At 38.6% G+C, this 21,077-nt stretch overlaps 1 protein-coding gene across 1 annotated transcript in view; it reads right to left on the bottom strand.

The window, feature by feature from the left end:
* The window catches only part of LOC130684177 (uncharacterized), a 43,758-nt gene extending 22,934 nt beyond the window's left edge, over positions 1–20,824 (bottom strand). Inside the window, 3 exon segments of the mRNA XM_057504325.1 lie at positions 17,081–17,140; positions 18,738–19,675; positions 19,677–20,824. Coding sequence (XP_057360308.1) covers positions 17,081–17,140; positions 18,738–19,675; positions 19,677–20,824 — 2,146 coding nt within the window.
* Between the last annotated feature and the right edge of the window lie 253 nt (positions 20,825–21,077).

Raw genomic sequence — 21,077 nt, 5'->3', positions numbered from 1 at the left:
TCATTCATGAGAACTGTAGATTGGCAATTCATCTCCCCTAAGGGGTGATTTAGGAACTCATTTTCATTGCATATTGTTATCCCACCATATTTAGAGTATCTTCTAATATCATATAGTTCATCTGCATCAAGATATGGTAGTCAGGAAGAAAGAGGGTAGAAAAGCAGATTTGCTTCAAATCATGTCACTTATCACTTCTGTTCATGAGCTAAGGCTGTTTCATGGGCTAACTCCTACTGTGAACACACACAAAAAATAATTCATGATAAGCCATGAACATAAATCTGAGGTAAAATGATAAAATACTTAAGGGATAATATAAGGGCATTTTTGTGACTTGGCATAAGAAAATTTTAAATGGGCTGCAGAAAGTAATAACCATAAAAAACTGATAAACTAGACTCCATTAAAACTAATAATTCTGCTAATTGAAGTATATCATGAAGAAAATGAACATCTAAGGTACAGAGTAGGAGAAAATATTTGCAAAATAGCTGTATGAACAAGTACTGGTATCCAGGATATATAGAGAACTGTCATAGCTTAATTTTCAAAAGTTGAGAAAAAAAATAGGGAAAATATGTGAATACACACTTCAGAAATACATGGCCAATAAGAATTTGAAAAAAATTTTCAACATGAACACTCGTCAGGGAATTGCAATTTAAAACCACAGAAAGATACAACTACACGCCCACAAAAATGACTAAGATTTGAAAAAGACCTACAATACCTAGTGTTGCCAAGGATGTGGAGCAGTATCAACTTTCAGACACATTTTATGGGAATGTAAAATGGTTCACACATTTTGTGGAAAAAATTGTTGACAGTTTCTTATAAAATTAATCATGCATCTAGCCCATAACCCAGTGTGATATTATAATTTATAATAAGAAATATATATTTGGCTTTTCTCCCCATTCCTGGCACAAAGCTCCTAAAATCCTGGGAATTTCCTGAATTATAGGAATGATTAACTTTAAGAAACCCCTGTTAACCACACCTGAGTTTATGTTGAAGAGGTGACCTTTGGAAAGCCCTAAGGGTAAGTAAGGGCTGGTCCAGGGGAACAAACCCTATTATTAGAGGGGTGAAATTTTCAGCTCCATCCCCAGACGCCTGGGGAGGAGGGAGAGGTTGGAAATTTTAATTACCAATGCCAATGATTTACCCAATCATGCTTACTTAATGAAACCTCAATAAAAATCCTAACTGAAGGGGCTCAGAGAGCTTCCAGTTTGGTGAACACACGAAGGTAGAGTGGCTGCCCGGAGAGAACATGGAAGTCCTTGACCCTCCCCCCATATGGCCTTGTACTATGTTCATCTCTCCCATACAGCTGTCCCTGAGTTGTATCCTTTTATAACAAAGGTAATTTAGTGAGTAAACTGCTTTCCTGAACACTGTGAGCTGTTTTAGCAAATTGTTGCCCTTGAAGAGGGAGTCATGGGAACCTTTGATTATTACTGGTCAGTCAGCAGCACAAGTGACAATCTGGACTTGTGATTGGCATCTGAGGTTCCAGAGAGGGACAGGTCTAGTGGGACTGAGCCTTTAACTTATGGGATTTGGTGGTGACTCCAGGAAGATAGTATCAGAAGCAAATGGAATTGTAGGACACCCAATTTGTATCCAGAGAGTTGGAGAACTGCTTAATGTGAGGGAAAAATACCCACAAAGCTGGTGTCGGAAGTGTTGGTGTGAGTAGGAGTAGAGAGATAAACAGAGCTTTTTTCCTTTAGTTCGTGTAGAGAAGAAAACACTTTTTTCTTTTCACCCAGAAATTCTACTTCTAGGTATTTACCCTAGATAAATGAAAATATGTATGCAGAAAAAGCCTTGTGCATAAATGCCCATAGATGTTTTACTTACGATAGCCAAAACTAGAGAGAGCCAAACACTGGCCATCAATAGGAAAGTAGATATACAGACTGTGGTTTCTTCATGAAGCTAAATACTACTCAGGATTACAAAGAAATTAAATACTGATATGTGGAAAAACATGATTAAATCTTTGAAACAATGCTGCATGACTCTCTACGTAAAGAGTATACACTATATGAGTCTAAAGACATGACTTTTTAAAATCAGCAAAATTAGTCAATGGTGAAAAATATCAGACTAGTACTTGCTTCTGGGGAATAGGAGAGAAGGACTGGCTAGGAAGAAGTGGGAAGTGCCTTTCTAAATGATAGTAATATTTTATATCTTACTAGGAATTTGGGGTTACACAGGTGGGTACATTTGCCAAAATTCAGTGAATTTGTGCATTTCATTGTATGTAAATTTTACACCAGAGGGTAAAACATCCCAAACTTCCATGATTTCCAGTTATTGACATCCATGCTGAGACATTTAGAGGGGTAGAGATTACTGATACACTGGTATTTATAAATTGTGAGATAAATTGATGGATGGATAGGGAGATAGAACAATATATAAAAAGACAAATACTAAGTGAAGTAAGATATTAATGGTTATGAATATATACACAATGTGTTCACTGTAAAGCTTTTAAACTAGATTGCATGTTTGAAAATTTTCATAATTTAATTTTAAGAATGACTTGGATCATTTGGATTGACAAATAGCCATATACTTGCTTGTTTAAACAAGTATTCTTAGTTGAAACTACAGGTTTGCACAAATTTGAAATCTTGAAACTAGTTACATCTACAACTCATTCTAATGAAGTATTATAATTAGAAAAATGACTTGTAAAAATAAAGATTTTAATAGGTGTTCTATGGTTGAAATATTTTTAAATAGTTATTATTCTAATGCTTTCTCTTATTTTTTCAAAAGGAAAGATTTTTATTCTCATGTCATTTTCTATACCTAATTCTTTAAGGCAATTAATAAGTATCTTAGGGTTTAAGATCTTTAGTTTGCCTCTCTATGGTGATATATAATTATTTCAGAAATTTATCTATTTTTATCTGTTGCATTCTATATTGTAATGTATACAACACAATAGCTGATTATATCAGAGATTATTGATACATTGGTCTTTACAAATTGTAAGATATGTAATTGTATTATATATATATATGTATATTTGCCATATATATTGTGACATAATTATTTCATATAATCAGCTATTGCACTATATATTGGTATATATAATTATTTCAGAAATTCATCTGTATTTAGCTATTGTGCATTTGTGAGCAAAATTGCAGTATTTCTAAAATCTCTCCTGGCTTTAGTGTATCTCCATATCAACAGGCGTTCCTAAGGTTCATCTCCAAATCAATGTAGTTCATCTCCATATCAATGAGTAATTACCTGGGTGATAGAGGGCTTATCTGAACCTGAGAGGTTGGTGGGGGGAATTCGCTTGCTTCTGCCAGAGCAGGAGAGAGATGGTCCCCAGACCACTATTAGTAAGCAATAAATGGGTTTTAAACTTTATTTCTCCCTTTGACTGATTTTGGTTTCAGCTAAGTATTTTGCCCCGGGATTTCTTCTCCCTGGAGTTACAACATTTTATAGATTTTGTATTATAATCACACAGATTTGGGAAAACATTATCATGAGTTATTTTCCTCTTAAATATCCAAATATTTGAAAGAAAAACAACTTTACCATAAAAGCCGAGATTCAAAGATAACAAGGAGTTTCTTCAGCTCAAATGATAGAGAAGTTTTGATGGGTGCAGTGGTACATCATAGAACTGTCAGGACTGTACTTAAAAAAGTACTAATGGGCAGAATGAATTCTTATTTGAAATCACACATAAAAAAACAGATCATTGTAATTAATTCCCTTTTCAGATTTAATTTGATTCACTCTCAGGGGTACTGAGAGTTACAGGCCTAACAAATTTTAGGCTATTTTAACTTGAAAGAAATGTAAGTACAATGATAAATCCATACACTTAGAGTTTTAGTGTGCTCATTCGTGCTTGATTCTAGAAATCCTGAAAATGAATTTCTGTGTACTTAGTATAATTACAGTAAATTTCAATAACAGATGCTTGTTTGCACAAAAGTATGTGTTTTATTAAATAAGTTCTATCATCTATCTCTAGTGAAAGAAATGTAGTGAAAGATCAAGTTTCAAAAAAAAAAGTTTCCATGAGAAATATACTTAAAAGTTCAGAAATGTGAGTTGGCTAGTGAAATACTTCTGTAGTAGAGTGACCTATTGAGGGACATCCCATTGTTTTGGCACTATCAAGAAAGGGATTTGCAATAAGAGAAAATAACCATAGCTATTAAGCCTAAGAAAGTGACAAAATCAGCTGTGTAACCGAAAACAAGACTCCTGAGGATTGTTACCTTACACAGAACTTTGTGTTCCAACCCTTGGCTGGAAGAAAGCAGTGTGGCTGATTGTTTCACCAAGAGAATACACAGTGGAGAAGACACGGTACCTTCACAGGGAATGATTATGTGCAGAAATGGAGGCAGATCCTGGGTAATCGAGTGGAGAGAAGAATGTATACATTTTGTTTGCAAGCTAAAATCATTCTATAATGGAACAAAGTCCTAAAAGATGATTTCACAACATCATTAATATCTGTGATTAGTTTTAACACTGAGTCGTATGTTTTTCTCTTTGGTCAAGAACAAAGTAAGTTAAATGGAACATATTTGTAATACACAGAAAGATGAGATATTAGAGAATTAATAAATGACAATTGATTATTGTGTCAGAGGACTGTGAATTGATTTCTCTGGTGGTAAGTTAAGGTAGACTAAATTCTTCTATGGCAAGAGTTGTTTTATGCAGTACAGGATATAGAATAAAGAACCTCTCAAAGGTCTCAAAGTTCTCTGTTCAAAATTCTCCCCAAAGGTATAATTTTTATATTATGCAAGTTTTAAAATAACCAGTTCTAAAATTATTCTTAATGGAAGGATTTGATGCTTTATATAAGTCCCTTTGATATAAACAAAGGTAAGAATCCCCCAGATGTTATTTATAGTCCATGCCTTTAAAAATATTAGTTTATATCAAATATTTTCTCATGGGACCATAGCATTAGGATAAATGTCATAATTCAAATTTCCATTACAAAGTGTGTTTTAGGGATATATCATCACTTACATGTCAGTGTGAAGCAATATAGACACACACACACACACACACACATTTACCATTTAGTAAAGCATTGCTGGTCATTTGATCATTTTTTATTTGGTTTTATGAATATGAGATATTTAGAAAAATCTACATGTTAATCCCAAGACAACACATTTTCAAAGAGACTTTGGTTTTTACTAATATCTTTTAAATTAAAAAACTGACTATGGACATTTTGTGAATAAGTAAAATTAACAAACAAGTTATAGCAATAAACATAACAAGTCTGATTCATCACTTATGAATCAAAATTTAGAAAGTTGGCATTTGTGTATGTGTATCTGTTTACAAAATAGGGCTGGGTTTTATGCTGACAACTATTGTTTTGGCAGAAGAGTTTTATGTCCACTGGTTTCTTTTTAGTCTTACCCAAAAGCAGTTGGAGGTTTTCCCTTCTTTAATTCCTTATTCTAATGTTTTTACCCAAACTGATTATTAGAAATCAACAGGGAGTTTTAAAAATATTGCTGTCTTGTTTTCATCTCATACCCATTAAAACAAAATCTCTTTTGCATGGGGTTGTTGAGGCCTGGACAATAGATTTTGATTTGTTACCATGTGAGTCTGATACATGTGAGTATTCAGGGTTGAGACTTAGACTACCTTCCCCCTGAAAGTATGTCCTTCAGACTGATACACTGACATCATCTGACAGCTTGTGAGGAAGACAGAATCTCAGACTGCATTCTAGGTCTAGCAAATCAAAATTTGTGTTTTAACAAGATTCCCAGGTGTTACATTTAAACAGTTTGAAAAACAATCAGTGAGGTATGAGAGTTGGCCAGAGGAAGGTTTGTCCATTTCGTGTAATTAGGTAAAGGTGAACAAACTGTATGAATTCTTTAAATAATATGGAGGAACATAAGGTCTTGGTTGAGGAGAAGCCTTCTGCATATGATAATGAGGAACGCTATTCTATTTTCTTCTCATGGGTTGTGTGGACTGCGAACTTTGGGAACCTGTCATGCAGTCTTACTGGGACACTAAAAACTTGGAGCAGGCTTTAGCAGAGGCTTTGACCAGCCACTGGATGCCGGCTCTGCACACCTCAACTACACACCTTTATTTGGTAAGGTAAGCCCTATTCAGCCCTTCTGATGGAAACCCTTTTCCCTAACAGGTCTAGCAACTTAATGGTGACTGCTGGGTGAGATTGTCCTGTTCTTCCCATCTATTGTTTCTTGACTAAATTCTATCTTGTTTTCTTCTAGACTTAAGCTTTTTAAATCTTAAAATCATTTCATTTCCTCAAAATGTCCAAAAGATTTGGCTTTCAAACTATAGTTTCTAGGATGACTTTGAAAAATATAATTTAGAATCTGAAAAGCAGAATATCTTAATTTCTCTCTTCATGTTATCTTTCTATAATATTCTAATTATGAGAAAATGAGTGTCTCAGACAATATACAGGAAGGGAGCACCGAAGACAACCTTGAGGGCAACAGTGGTGGGTCCATATATTTAGCAATGAATGATATGGATAGCTCTGGGTAGTTAGATTTGAATATTGGTTCTTATATCTATTTTTTCTTCACTTGGTGCTTTGATATAATTGAAGAATCTTTATATTTCTTTTTCACTCTAGGGGCCCACATTTTTAGTGATATTTATTGGTTCAGTACCTCCTGTGAGGGAAGTCAAATGCAGTATAATTTAGATTACATTGTTAGTAGGGTACACAAACATTACTTACGAGTCCTCAAACACTCACCACTTAAAAACTGTGTCCCTAGCATGACAGCCTTCATCTCCAAGAAGTACTTCATAATAGGCTGCTTTCATGATCTGAATTCATTACGGTACATCAGCATGGTGTCCTTTCTTTTAGTAGGATGACTGGTGTAGGCAAACACATACTGTAGTACGAGGCTGTCTAGCCATGTCATGAATTCTCAGGATACATATAGCATGAATCAAATGAGACACTGAGGTACTGGTACTAGTTCAGAGTACACAGATATTCAGTTCCAGTATAATCATATTATATTATTTGAAAGGAAAATTAATGTTAAGCTGTGTCTTCATAAAGAAATATTATTAAAAATGATGTTTTATTCTAAACACAGACATATGAACATGTTCAATTTGGTTTACATTAATAAAACAGAAAAGTCATGGAACATTCACAAAACAATATTCTTGAGTATGGTAATCAAGTAGTGTGCTAGGACCCCTCGCCTTGGCCCCTGAATCTGCTAATGTGGGTTGATTACTATTTTATAACTAGTTTCCTTGATCTTAAGGTGAGGCCAAACATCTCAGTGCTTGACATCTGCTTTGCCAAGGTAGAAGAATCAATTTTATCAACCTTTTAAAATAGGGAGAGAAATGAATGCTAATGTTCTTATATGAAGGCAGTAAGTAGTATACAGGTTTCTATCAAAGATATCAGAGTATAAATCACATGATTTTATTTATATTCTGTGCTTGAGATTACCATATGTGTGTACATACACATGCATGAATATACATGTATATATAATGTACACTTGCACTTATGTATATTTATATATGTATATATACACAGTTACATAGAGAATATACTTAGCCAGTGCTTAGGTTCCACTTTTTATCAACTATGTACCTTCATCCCTTTAATTAGCAATATGTACTAATATCTACTGTGGGCTGGGACCTAGTTGTTAAATGTATATTTGTTACACAGGTGATTTGCTAATTGAGGGGTCATTTAACCATTTCTTATTATTGCAGCTGCAGGCTTATAGTATTAAATATATTTCTATTCCTATTTGTGTTACAATAATTTATCTATAAGAACATGTTGTATGAATGGACCACTAGATCCTTGCTTCTACCATTCTATTTCTTTTCTCCTAAGTGTTTCAAAGCGAAATATTAGAAACATATATAAATAGACACTAAAGAATTACTGGAGTAATTCAACACACTTTTGCTTTAGCAACTTTGTTTGAATCTTTTTTATATTTGTTGTTTACAACAACTCTGGATAAAATGTAAATTTTCCCACAGGTTCTTAAAATAGATGTGTTTAAAAAAATTCTCAGGAGGAACATATGAGTTGAATAACAAGAAGTTTTCCTTTTATAAAGCCTCTTTAGCATATTTTTTCTTAGGGCAATTCAGGCAGACTAAACAATTTTGACACAAATAAGAGCTGCTTCAATTGTAATTTTAAAAGAAATCTTGAAATAGGTATGTTTCCTCTTGAGAAGAATTGATGTGCATGTAGTATGAAAACTCATTCCCAGAAGATAATTGGGGCATTTTTCTTTTATCTATGAGGTGATTCTTAATAATCAGAAAATGTTCTAATTTTAAAGATGAGGAGAAATACAATGGAAAAAAAACATCCAAGTTAACTCAAAAAGTTAACAGTAGAATGAACTGCAAATAGAACTCTCTAAAAATGTTTTGTTCTTTTAAAATATATTTTCTATAGCTTCTGAAATTAGCATTTATATTCTCTAACAGATATAAAGTGGTTCCTAAAAGATATCATCAAGTTCTCAGATGTGTTAAGAAACTTTAAACAATACACATTTGTGGTTTAAGGGTAAAGAGAATAAAAATATATGTTTCAGCTAGCTGCCATAACAAACTATTATAGACTTTGTGGTTTAACAATACAAATTCATTTTTCACAGTTATGGAAGTTATAAGTCCAAGAACAAAATGCCAGCATGATTGGTGTCTAGTGAGAACTCTCATACTGGCTTATAGGCGGTGGCCTTCCTGTGGGAGAGAGAGAGCAAGTACTCTGGTGTCTCTTCTTTAAGAGGCAATAATCCCATTGTGAGGACTGCACCCTCATGAATTTATCTAAACCTAATTATCACCCAAAGGCCACATCTCTAAATACTATCACTTTGAGGGTTACCGTTCACAACATGTGAATTTTGTCGGGGACACAATTGAGTGCATGGTAGTCTAGTCATGAAAGTCAAAAATTTTGGAAAAGAATATTTACCAAAATAAGTTTAAATCTATTTAAGTAAATCTCATAGTGGCATTTTGGGAAAATAACAAAAAAGTTAAAATAAATGACCCATAATTTCATCACTCAAAGAGAACTAATGTTAATATCAATATATACAAAATACACAATTTTAAAAAATGCAAAACTACAGCACATTGCCAATACTGATTGGATAATTTCTAAGTGATGCACCCCTGAGTTAGCCAAATAAGTGTGTATGTATGTGTGTCCATGAAACTGTGTGTGTGCACACATTTGGTATTCCCCTTCTTCCATCATTCAAGAGGAATCCTAGTTCTTACATCTCTATTTCTCCCAAGATGACTTAACTGGAGATTTCAATAATTTTGTCATTTCAAGAATGTTATATAAATGGAATCACACAGTATATAATAATAGCTTTCCTACTATGAACAAGACAAGGATGTCCTCTCTCACCACTCAATTCAACATCATACTGGAAGTCTTTGTTAATGTTAAGACAAGACAAGAGAAAAGGTATACAGATTGAGAAAGAAATAAAATTGTCTTTCATTGCACATGACATGATTTCCTATGTAGAAATTCCTAAAGAAAGAACAACAACAAAATCTGGAACTAATAAGCTGTGATAGTAAAGTTGCAGGATACTTTATGCAGTAAAGTTAAGATACATAAGACAATTTCTTTCCTATATACTAGCAATGAAAATTGATATTTGAAATTAAAACACAGCATTTGCATTAGCACCAAAAAATGAAAACTGAGGTATAGATGTAACAAAATATGAGAAGATCCATATATGAAAAAAATTTTAAAACTCTGGTGAGAGAAATCAAAGATCAAAATAAATGGAATTAAATTCCTTGTTCATAGATAAAAAGGCTCCATATTGTTAAGACATCAGGTTTTTCCAACTTGATCTCTAGACCAGTGCCATCTCAGTCAACATCTTAGCAAGTTATTTTGTGGACGGTGACAAGTAGACTGTGAAATTTATATTGAAAAGAAAAATAACAAAGTCTGAGGACTAATAGTACATGACTTCAGGAATTACTATAAAGATACAGTAATCAAGACAGTATGTCATTGGCAAAACAATCAGATAGATCTATGGAACAGAAGAGAAGGCCCAATATAAACCCACACAAAAATAGTCAACTGATGTTTGGGAAAGAAGTAAAGGCAATTCAATAGAAAAAAATTAATTTAACAAAAAAAAAATTTAACCAATGGCACAAGAACAACTAAACACAGACCTTATGCACCTTTCACAAAGTTAACTCTATATGGATCATATAGCTAAAAGTAAAATGCAAAACTCTGAAACTTCTAGAAGTCAACATAGTAGAAAATCTAGGTGATCATGGGTTTGTCAATGGTCTTTTAGATACAATACTAAAAGCATGATCCATGAAAGAAAACACTGATAAACTATACTTAATTAAAATTAGAAGCTTTTTTCTGTGCAAATGACACTGTTAAGAGAATAAAAAGACAAGCCACAGAGAAAATATTTGCAAAACACATCTGAAAATAGTTTTGCATCCAAAATATACAAAGAAATTTTAAAACTCAGCAATCTGATTAAAAAATGGATCAAAGATCTGAACAAACATCTCACAAAAGAAGATTAACAGCAAAAACATATGAAAAGATGCTTAGCATCGTGTGTCATTAGGGCATTGCAAATTAAAACAGATACAACTACATACCTACTAGAATGAGCAACATACAAAACACTGACAAACCCATTTGTGAGATATGGAACAGAAAATATCATTCATTGCTGGTGGGAATGCAAAATGTTATAGCCACTTTGGAAGAGAGGTTGGCAGTTTATATAATGCTAAACACACTCTTAACATATAATCCACCAGTCCAGTCATGCTCCTTGTTATGTACCCAAATCAGTTGAAATCTAATGTCCAGAAAGTAAGGAAGTGTTACATACACAAACACACATGCACACAGTATTTTAATTGGAATTTTTTTAAACTAAATTTCTTTGCATTTTTTTTTGCTTTAGTAAAGTATCAATTAGAAATAAATGTCTTCCAGACATAAAATAACTTATCATAGGCTCAAATTCCATAGGGGAGGTGGAGTAGAAATACAAGGTAGTGGAGAATAATAAATGTTGTAAAATATCTTGCTTAATATTAAAGAAGATATTATTCATCTATTTTAAATAAATGCTGATGCTGTGGTACAATATTTAGAGTTTATTAATCACCTTTAAAAGGGGAAACAACTTGATGTTAAAATTTATAAAAAACCTGCATTATTTGGAACATCATAAACTTATGATGAAAAATTTTAGATTTCAGCTTAGATGTGAGGGGGAGGGATAGATACATTTCCAATAGGTTTTCTAGAATAGTAAGGAAAATTGTTTGAGGCCACCAATCTAAAGAATCCAAAACAAACATTTTTCTCACATAAATCCATATGGTGCCCAAAATTCATGCAAGAATATAATTTATCCTCTGGTCTTATTCTACTCAATTAGTGTATTCTGCTCTTCTGCTTAGAATAATGTTACAGAGCATTTTATATTGTCAATGAACTCTGCATGACCAATCCTTTATCTGTCAGAGTAGGATGTGAGTGGGTGGAAGGCAGGTGGGGTGTTAGCACGGGAAAATGACCAAATGGAATAAAGCTTTTGTTTATATCATATTTTTCGTATTAGGATCATAAGTAATTTAGTGTAAATTTCATCCTTACACTATAAAATGGGCTAAGATAGGAAAAGGAAAATGTACACATTTGAATTATGAAGGGAGGAGTGTTCGTAACTCAGAAATGATGGTGCTTCCAAAGTAAAACATTAATTCCAAAGCAAGAGACATGGATTGCTGATGTGTGAATCTATGAATTAATTCGAGATAGCAACAGAATCAATCTATACATTATATGAAAGGTTCATAGTATTATGACAGGCTATTTTATTATGAATACAATGACTATTCTGCTCAAGTATATATAAGAGGATAGATAGGTTCGGTAGTATTACATTAGAAGCGGGAGTATGAGTAAGCAGGACCAAGCATGAAATAAGATCAGCAGTAACTCTAATATATTTCATTCTGTAAGAGGACTGGGAAGATGAGCCTGATATGTTTAAAATTATTATTTTAAAAACTGAAAAAAAATAATTTTTTCCTGTGGATCAAATTTTCAGCAAATAAAATGAGGGCATACTGGTTAAATTCCCTAAAACAATGAAAGAATGATATAGATGGAAAATATGATCTTATCATGCAACTCAGGCTATGAGCCTAAAAATAGGGAAATGCAGGTATTTAAAAAAATTAACATAGAAATGCAGATTAAATAGCTTTGAGATTAGTCACCAAAACCACCACTATTTAAAGCTACTTGATCTATTTCCATATCCAGTGGAGAGTTTATCCAAATACATTTAACAAAAGAATTAGAGTTGGTAGAATTTATGTAAATACCTGGAAATCTATGCTTGCTCTCACATTACAAATTAATTATGAAAGAAAAAGAGATAATTAAAGCAAATGAATGCATAATAGTTCAAATGATATGATTATATGTGGAAAGGATTTCGAAAAGAAAAATTTGGAAAAATATTATGTTAAGGACTCTTTCATGTCATATCAGTCTCTTACCAAATGCACCATTGAAAAGAAAATCATTACACTAATACTATTTTCATATATATTTTGAAAAAGAAAAAATATTTGAGTGCAATAAAAATAATATATATACTACTGTGAATACTGTATTCAGTAAACAAAGAATTTTCAAGATGGATTTATAGGATACCACTGACTACATTCTAAATTTTAAATGTAGAAAATGGTAGTGATTCCTTCTAACAGATATTTACGAAGCAATCAAATAACTTTTTACAAATCGATCATTTTCTAGTTAAAAATTTTTAAAGTTGAAATCTAAAGAAGTTAGGGTACTTGCCCAAGAGTCATGACTACCAAGGGAAATGATGGCACAAGAAACAATCACTATTGACTATCAGTTCAACAATTTTCAAACACCATGAAGAAACTTAAAAATCTAGAGTCTAACAAGGGAATACTGTGTGAGAAAAATGGAATCAATTAAAAAAGTGTATCATAATTCACAAAAATACGATGTGGAAATGTTGGATTCTCCCAGAGGAGGACGCCGCCCCAAATCACTCACAGAAGGCGTTTCTTGATGCAATAAGCAAGAGGAATTTATTCAGAGACCAGCTAGCTGGGGTCCAAGTGTCAGCCCGACGCAGCGGGTCTCAACAAGGACCCCGAGCACTTAGAGTCAGAGGTTTTTATAGCATTTTCAAAAAGGGCAGTATTTTTCTACAAACACATCACATTGTTTTTCCAAAAAAACACATACATTTTGGCTGACGCCACATCCTGGGGGTCTAGTGAGATAAGATCACCCTCGGAATGTTAGGGTGGTTCTTAGTAAGGTAAGCTTGGTATGTATGATTAACTGATTGAGGTTGGCTAACTAAAGGTCACTGCAATCAACGCTGGCTGACTAACTTGTTTTTCAAGGTTCTAATATTTTCCTATTTTCTTCCTTCTAGGTTAGAAAATGGAGTCTAAGCTTTTAAGATGGCTATACTTATGCTAACTTTCTATCTTCAATAAGGTTGATTCTTAGTGGAGGATTCTACATTTCCCCACTTCTTTTTAAGAAGCGTTCCAGTCATGGAATGCTTGTGTCCTCTTGTTGTGCGAGTGAATGATATTGTTGCCTCAACATTAGCACTTGAACGGTACTCACTCTTTCTCTAATAAAAGTTATCAGCCGATTTAGTATACAGGATTCCAAAGTGAGGAGTAGTATAAGAATAAGTAAAGGCCCAGTCAAGGTGGATATCAAGGTTGTAAGCCATGGAGATCTAGTAAACCAGGACTCAAATAGCCCTTGTCCGGCCTCCCGTTCTCTCTTTCTTTGATCTAATCTTTCCCTAAGTTTTGACATTGAATCTCTTACTATTCTAGAATGGTCTGCGTAAAAGCAGCATTCTTCCTTTAAGGCTGCACACAATCCTCTTTCTTTTAAAAACAACAGATCTAATCCTCGTCTCTTCTGCAAGACTACCTCAGACAGGGAGGTTAGAGATTCTTCAAGTTTGGTAATGGATTGTTCTATAGTCTTTAGGTCTTCATCAATTGCTGTCCTCAATCCCGCATAATGTTGGTTCCCCTGGATAATGGCGGCTGTCCCTGTTCCTACTCCAGCTGCGACTCTTATTCCTAATAATACAGCTAAGGTCAGCGAGATTGGCTCCCTTCTAAACCTGTGTTTTGGTTCAAATTCAGTTACGAATGAGAAATCATCATGATACATCAATCTAGGTACTAATTGAACCATGATACAGAAGTCGCGGGAAGAATTGAAGACGGAAGTAGAGACACATGGGGTCAATCCAGTATTACAGGCTCACCACCCTTCGGGAGGAGGGACTAGATACTCATTTTCACCTGAGGAATTTATGAATATGGTTTCATTACACAAAGCTTCATGAGTGGGGGGAACTGAACCTAAACATTTCCCCCTCCCAGTCACCTCGGTCAGGGTCAGCTTCTTATGGCTTCCCCAGCTACAGATCTCGTGGCTGGTCGTTCTGTTAAAATTTCTCAACAGCCCCAATCCTTCATAGTAAGGAGGTCCAGAGGAGAAACACAACCAACAGGATTTAGTAGTATTTGGGTTGGTGGTGTTTAGAACTTGGAAAGCCCCCTCAAGAAGATTGAAGAGGCGTTGTCCAGTATCAGGAAAGGGGGCTATTTGGTCAGGGGTGAGGGCAGCAGAAATAGTGGTAGGGTCTACCGGAGGCACCGGAGTCTGTTTCAGGATCGAGGCTGGGAGACGCGGTTGATTTCTTAGGACAGAATTAGGTCCTATTGGGGCAGCTGGAAGGGTCTCAACTTTAAGTCGGACAGTAAATATGAGGCCTTTGTCATCTCCAGATCTATAGTATCTAAGTCCCCACTGTCGTCCAGTGATCCACTCATCATACTGGCGTCCTTTATCACTAAACGTGATATTTAAGGGGAGGCACAGTCCTGTCCATTCACAGTTGGGGGATGTGCGGTTCTGGGTTACTTTAAGGAGGTCCCAGTCAGACACAGGATTCCAATAAACGTTACCCGTAGTCTCACAACTCCAAGAGCTACAATAAAAAGATTCCAAGCCCCCACACTGTCGGACTAGTTGATGGGTTCGTCCGTCACGGGGGCAGACATAGAAAGTAGTGGCTTTTGTCTTATTTCGAGCGTCGGGTGTACTGCATCTAAAACCGGCGGGCCACTAACCGCTCACTAGGGGGTGATTGAGAGTTTTGTGGGCCTGTTCCCAGGTATATATATTAAGTATATCCCAGGTATCTAATCCAGCGACCAGGGCACAAACATCGGGGTGCAGGGACGGCCACTAAGTCTTAAGAGGGGCAACCTTAGAAATGGACCACACTACCTCTCCTGTCTGAGAGCAAACTTGCCATGTCAACAACCTGGGTTCATGGGAATTGGGGTTCTGGAGAGTTGGAAGTGGCAGGAGCATCAGAATCATCAGTGACACAATCATTCTTACACAAACGAAGTTTAAGGGGGTTATCAGTTCGAATTACTCGCCAATCCGGGCCTGGTTGAGGCGCTCTCTTCAGATGTGAAGCATGGACCCAGGAGGAGATGCCATCTACTTTCACAGCTGTGGGAGTAGTCAAAAGGACAATGAAGGGTCTTTTCCACCGGGGCTCAAGATTTCCCGTTCGGTGTCGTCTCACGTAGACAGAGTCTCCCACTTGGAATTGATGAGGTACTGAGATGTCCTCTGGCCGATAGACTTCTCGGATAGAGGCCCACACTTCTTTCTGCACAGCTTCCAGAGCCCGTAACCTTTCAAGCAGAAACTTATTAGTCACACATTCAGAGGATGTATGGAGGAGAGCTGCATTTAGCGGAGCTGGAGCTCCAAACATTATTTCAAAAGGTGTTAGTTTAAAACGGCTGGGGGTGTTCCTGACTCGAAATAAGGCGAAAGGAAGGAGGACTAACCAATCATATAAACCAGTCTCTATGGATAATTTAGTCAGGGTCTCTTTTAAAGTTCTATTCATCTTTTCTACCTGTCCTGAGCTCTGGGGTCTATATGCACAGTGTAATTTCCAATCTGTCCCCAGGATCTTGGCCAATCCCTGACTTACCTGGGCAACAAAGGCAGGACCGTTGTCAGAGCCGATTACCTTTGGGATCCCGAACCTGGGAAATATTTCTTCAAGGATCTTCTTGGACACCATCTGAGCTGTCTCAGTTTTGGTGGGGAACGCCTCTGCCCATCCTGAAAAGGTGTCTAGGAAAACTAGGAGGTATTTATATCTATACTTAGCAGGCTTAATTTCAGTGAAGTCAACTTTCCAGTAGGCTCCTGGCCGATCCCCTCGAAGTCTCTTTCCGCATATTACTTGATGTTTGTTCACATTTACTAATTGGCAAGGAACACAATTTCTTACAACCTTGTCTGCCAATTTTCCCAAACCGATGACATGATAAGGGGAATCTCGAACCAGGGTTTTTAGATTATTGGCCCCCAAATGTGTCAACTGATGTAATTGCCTTAAGTATTCTCCTGCCTTTTTCTGGGGCAGGATAATTTTCCCATCTTCTGACTTATACATTCCAAGGGGTGGGGATTTTTGGATCTCCAACTTGTCTATCTGAGCAAGATCCTCGGGGGTATACTAAAAGTTCTTACTACATGTGGCTTCTGGGTACACCTGGAGGGGTAAGATGTTCGTTCCCTGGGCTGCTTGTTTTGCAGCTTGGTCCGCCCTTCTGTTTCCTTGAACTATTGGAGAGTCACTTTTTTGTTGCCCAGGACAATGTATTATTGCTACTTCTCTAGGTCTATGGATGGCTTCTAACAGATCTAAGATTTCTTGTTTATTCTTAACATCTTTCCCGGCAGAAGTCAGCAGCCCTCTCTGTCTATATATAGCCCCGTGTATATGAGCAGTGGCAAAAACGTAACGGCTGTCAGTATAGACGTTAAGTCTCTTACCTTCTGCCATCTTTAAAGCCTGAGTCAGGGCGACGAGCTCTGCCCGCTGCGCAGAAGTGCCTGTTGGGAGTCCGCTGGCCCACACAATTCGGTCATCATCTACTACTGCAGCTCCTGCCATCCTCTTACTTCCCATGATGTAACTGCTCCCGTCTGTGTACCAGGTCAGGAGTCCTGGTCCTTCTAAGGGCTGATCTCGTAAGTCCCGACGGGTCCCCGTCTCCTCAGCCAGGATTTCCTGGCAGGTATGAAGCACTTCTTTTCCCACATCGGGGAGCAGAGTAGCCGGGTTTAGGATGGCAGGCGGGGCAAATTCCACACGATCACGATTCAGGAGTAAGGTTTGATAGTGAGTCATTCTGACATTCGACATCCATCTTTCGGGTGGTTGTCGAATTACGCTTTCCAGCGCATGAGGAGCAACCACAGTGAGTTTTTGTCCCAGCGTTAGCTTGTCAGAATCTTTAACTAAGAGGGCCACAGCTGCCACTACTCTCAAACAAGTGGGCCATCCACTACTCACGGGGTCTAATTTTTTAGCCAAATAGGCGACAGGTCTCTTCCAAGGTCCCCATTGTTGGGTCAATACTCCTCAAGCTACTCCGTTCCGTTCATCCACGAAAAGGATAAATGGCTTAGTTATGTCTGGCAATGCCAGAGCGGGTGCCGAGAGGAGGGCCTTTTTGATATCATCAAAGGCCTGTTGTTGTTCAGATCCCCAAACAAACGGGGCTGCTCCTTTAGTGAGGGGATACAGAGGGGCTGCCAAAGAAGCATATCCGGGTATCCATAGTCTACAAAACCCTGCTGTCCCCAGAAACTCGCGAACCTGGCGTGCAGTAGTGGGAACCGGAATCTGCGTCACAGTCTGCTTTCTGGCTTCAGTAAGCCACCTTTTCCCATTTCTCAGGGAGTATCCCAAATAAGTCACTTGTTGTTGGCAGATCTGTGCCTTCTTAGCAGATACCCTGTACCCCAATTTGGCAAGCTCAGCCAAAAGGGCTCCAGTGGCCTTTTGGCAGGTTCTCTGAGTAGGGGTGGCTATCAATAAGTCATCAACATACTGTAACAAAGTTACCTGTGGGTTAGAAGCTCGGTAGAAAGCCAAATCTTGATGTAGAGCCTCGTCGAAGAGGGTGGGCGAGTTCTTAAATCCTTGTGGCAAACGAGTCCAGGTCAATTGTCCAGTAGTTCCTGTGGAGGGATCTTTCTATTCAAAAGCAAACAGCGGTTGGCTGCTCTGGTGCAAGCGCAGACAAAAGAAAGCATCCTTTAAATCTAAAACTGAATACCAGGTGTTTTCCGGGGCCAGGGAGCTTAGTAGGTTATAAGGATTTGGCACGGTGGGGTGAATGTCCTGTGTCTTTTTGTTAACTTCTCTTAAATCTTGTACTGGTCAGTAGTCTCCCGTTCCTGCCTTTTTACAGGCAGCAAGGGGGTGTTCCATGGGGATTGACATCTTACTAATCAGGCAGCAAGGGGGTGTTCCATGGGGATTGACATCTTACTAATATCCCCTGTTCCATAATCTTCTGGATATGTGGCCTAATTCCTTCCCTGGCTTCTTTACTCATTGGATATTGTCTCACAGTTACTGGTAAGGCTGAAGCTTTTAGTTCTATGACTACAGGGGGCTGGTTCTTGGCGAGCCCCATGCCGGCCGTTTCTGCCCAGGCTCCTGGGAACCGGTCAAACCACTCCTGACTTATTTTGGAGGGCTCCGGCTCCTTAAAAAGACGGTATTCATCTTCTAATCTTATAGTCAGGACGCTTAAGCTCAAAGGTTTATTCTCTTGATTGGTCACCAGAGGTTCCCCGGCTTGAAAGGATATTTGGGCCCCCACTTTGGTTAAAATGTCTCTTAACAGGGGTGTGGGGCATTCCGGTATAACAAGGAACGAGTGGTTTACTCGTCCTACTCTTAAATCCACTGTTCTCCGGGTAGTCCACACATATTGTCTCTGGCCCGTAGCCCCGATCACCCAAGATTTTTTATCAGAGAGGGGGCCCTTTGCCTGAGTCAATACAGAATGTTGAGCACCGGTGTCTACCAGGAATTCAACGGGTTGCTCCTCCACTTTCAGAGTTACCCTGGGCTCGGGGTGGGGCTCTGAGCCCCGTCTTCCCTAATCCTCGTCTTCCAGCAGGGACAACACCTTCTTCGGAGGCTTTTTTAGTGGCTTTTTAGGGCATTCTTTTACCCAGTGCCCTTTTTCCTTGCAATATGCACATTGATCTTTATCCAAGGGAGGCCGGTTGCCCAGGTGCCCTGCCTTACTAGTTCTGCCGCTAGAGGGCGGGCGTCCCTTGCCTTCTACCACTGCGGCCAAGATCCTTGTTAAATTTTTCTCATGTTTCCTATCCCTTTTTTCCTCTTTACTTTCTCTTTCCTTCTCCTTCCTCAATTCCTTTTCTTCCTCAGTCTCTCTCTTATGATAAACTTTCTCAGCTTCTTTCACTAAATCTCTCAGCGACAAATCTTGTAAGCCTTCCAATCTCTGAAGCTTCTTTCTAATATCGGGTGCTGATTGCCCAATAAAAGCAAGAGCCACTGAGGCACTGTGCTCCTCGGAAGTGGGGTCAAAGGTAGTAACCCCTGAAGGCTTCCATCAGGCGTTCTAAGAACACTGCAGGCACCTCAGTGGCTCCCTGACTGACCTCTCTTACCTTGGCCAAATTGGTGGGGCGCCTCGCGGCCCCGCGAAGACCCGCCACCAGAGCCTGGCGATAGATGGTTAGTCGCTCCCTACCTTCTGGAGAATTAAAGTCCCAGTTGGGTCTGGTCAGTGGGAACCCCCTTTCTATATCATGAGGGAGTTGTGATGGTCATCCGTCAGCTCCAGGCACGTTCTTTCGTGCTTCCAGGAAGATCCTTTCTCTTTCTTCCGTGGTGAAGAGCACCTGTAAAAGCTGCTGACAGTCATCCCAAGTGGGCTGGTGAGAAAACATTAGGGACTTTATCAGTCCAGTTAGTTTCTGTGGTTCTTCTGAAAAAGGAGGGTGGTTAGCTTTCCAGTTGTATAAATCAGCAGAGGAGAATGGCCAATATTGCAGAGGTTGGAAAGGCGGGTCCCCTTCCTCTCCAAGGATGGGGGCCCCATAAGACCGGAGGGGAAAAATACCCGGGGGGTCCATTGCGGCCCCTCGGCGGCATCGAGTTCCCTGGGCCGGTCCCGGAAGCGGTCCCACTGCCCCGGTGCCTGAAGCTAGGGGCAGTGGGGGCGCTGGGGCTGGGGGCACCTGGGCTGGAGGCGCCGGGGCTGAGGGCACCTGGGCTGGGGGAGCCGGGGCTGGAGGCGCTGGGGCTGGGGCAGGAGGGTAGGGAGGGGGATCATCAACCATAAGTAAATCTTGAGTGTCAGGGTGAATTTTGGTAGTCTCTTTTTCCTTGCTCTGAGGTTGAGCCTGGGCCACTAAGACTCGAGAGTTCATTTTCTTTTGCGCCCAGGGCTTTACCCAGGGTGGTGGATTTTCCACTCACTCCTGCCAGACCACAATATAGGGTTGCTGATCCGGATGTCCTTGAGACGAACTCTGAAAAACAACAGCTTTTACTGCAAGTAAAGTGGAGAGGTCAAAAGTCCCTTCCGGGGGCCACCCTACATTAAGAGTGGGCCATTCGGAGGTACAGAAAGTCTGCCATAGCCCTTTCTTAACTTCTACTGACAAATTGTGTGCCCTCGCTCTCACTTCTGTCCAGTGATCTAACGTCAGACTGAGTGGAGTCGTTACCGTCTGTCCCATGGTCAGTATAACAATTATTAGACACGTACAGAACACAAAAAACAGAGACACACAGAGATTAGACACACAGCGGCCGCACTTAGTTTTCTTCAGATTTCTGACCAAAAGCCGAAAAGAATCAGTGGGCTGATACTCTTGGCGCCCGAATATCAACCTTATCTCATCAGATTCACTTTGCCGGAAAAACAGACGAGAGGCCACCAGGCATCCCTGGCCCTCCAATCTCCCTGAGGCGTCCCCCAGGGTTGCAGCC

This window comes from Manis pentadactyla, chromosome 6 (genome assembly GCF_030020395.1).
Source record: "Manis pentadactyla isolate mManPen7 chromosome 6, mManPen7.hap1, whole genome shotgun sequence".
NCBI lineage: Eukaryota > Metazoa > Chordata > Mammalia > Pholidota > Manidae > Manis > Manis pentadactyla.
The sequence above is the reverse complement of the archived record's forward strand: the minus strand, read 5'-3'. Positions and strand labels throughout refer to the sequence as shown.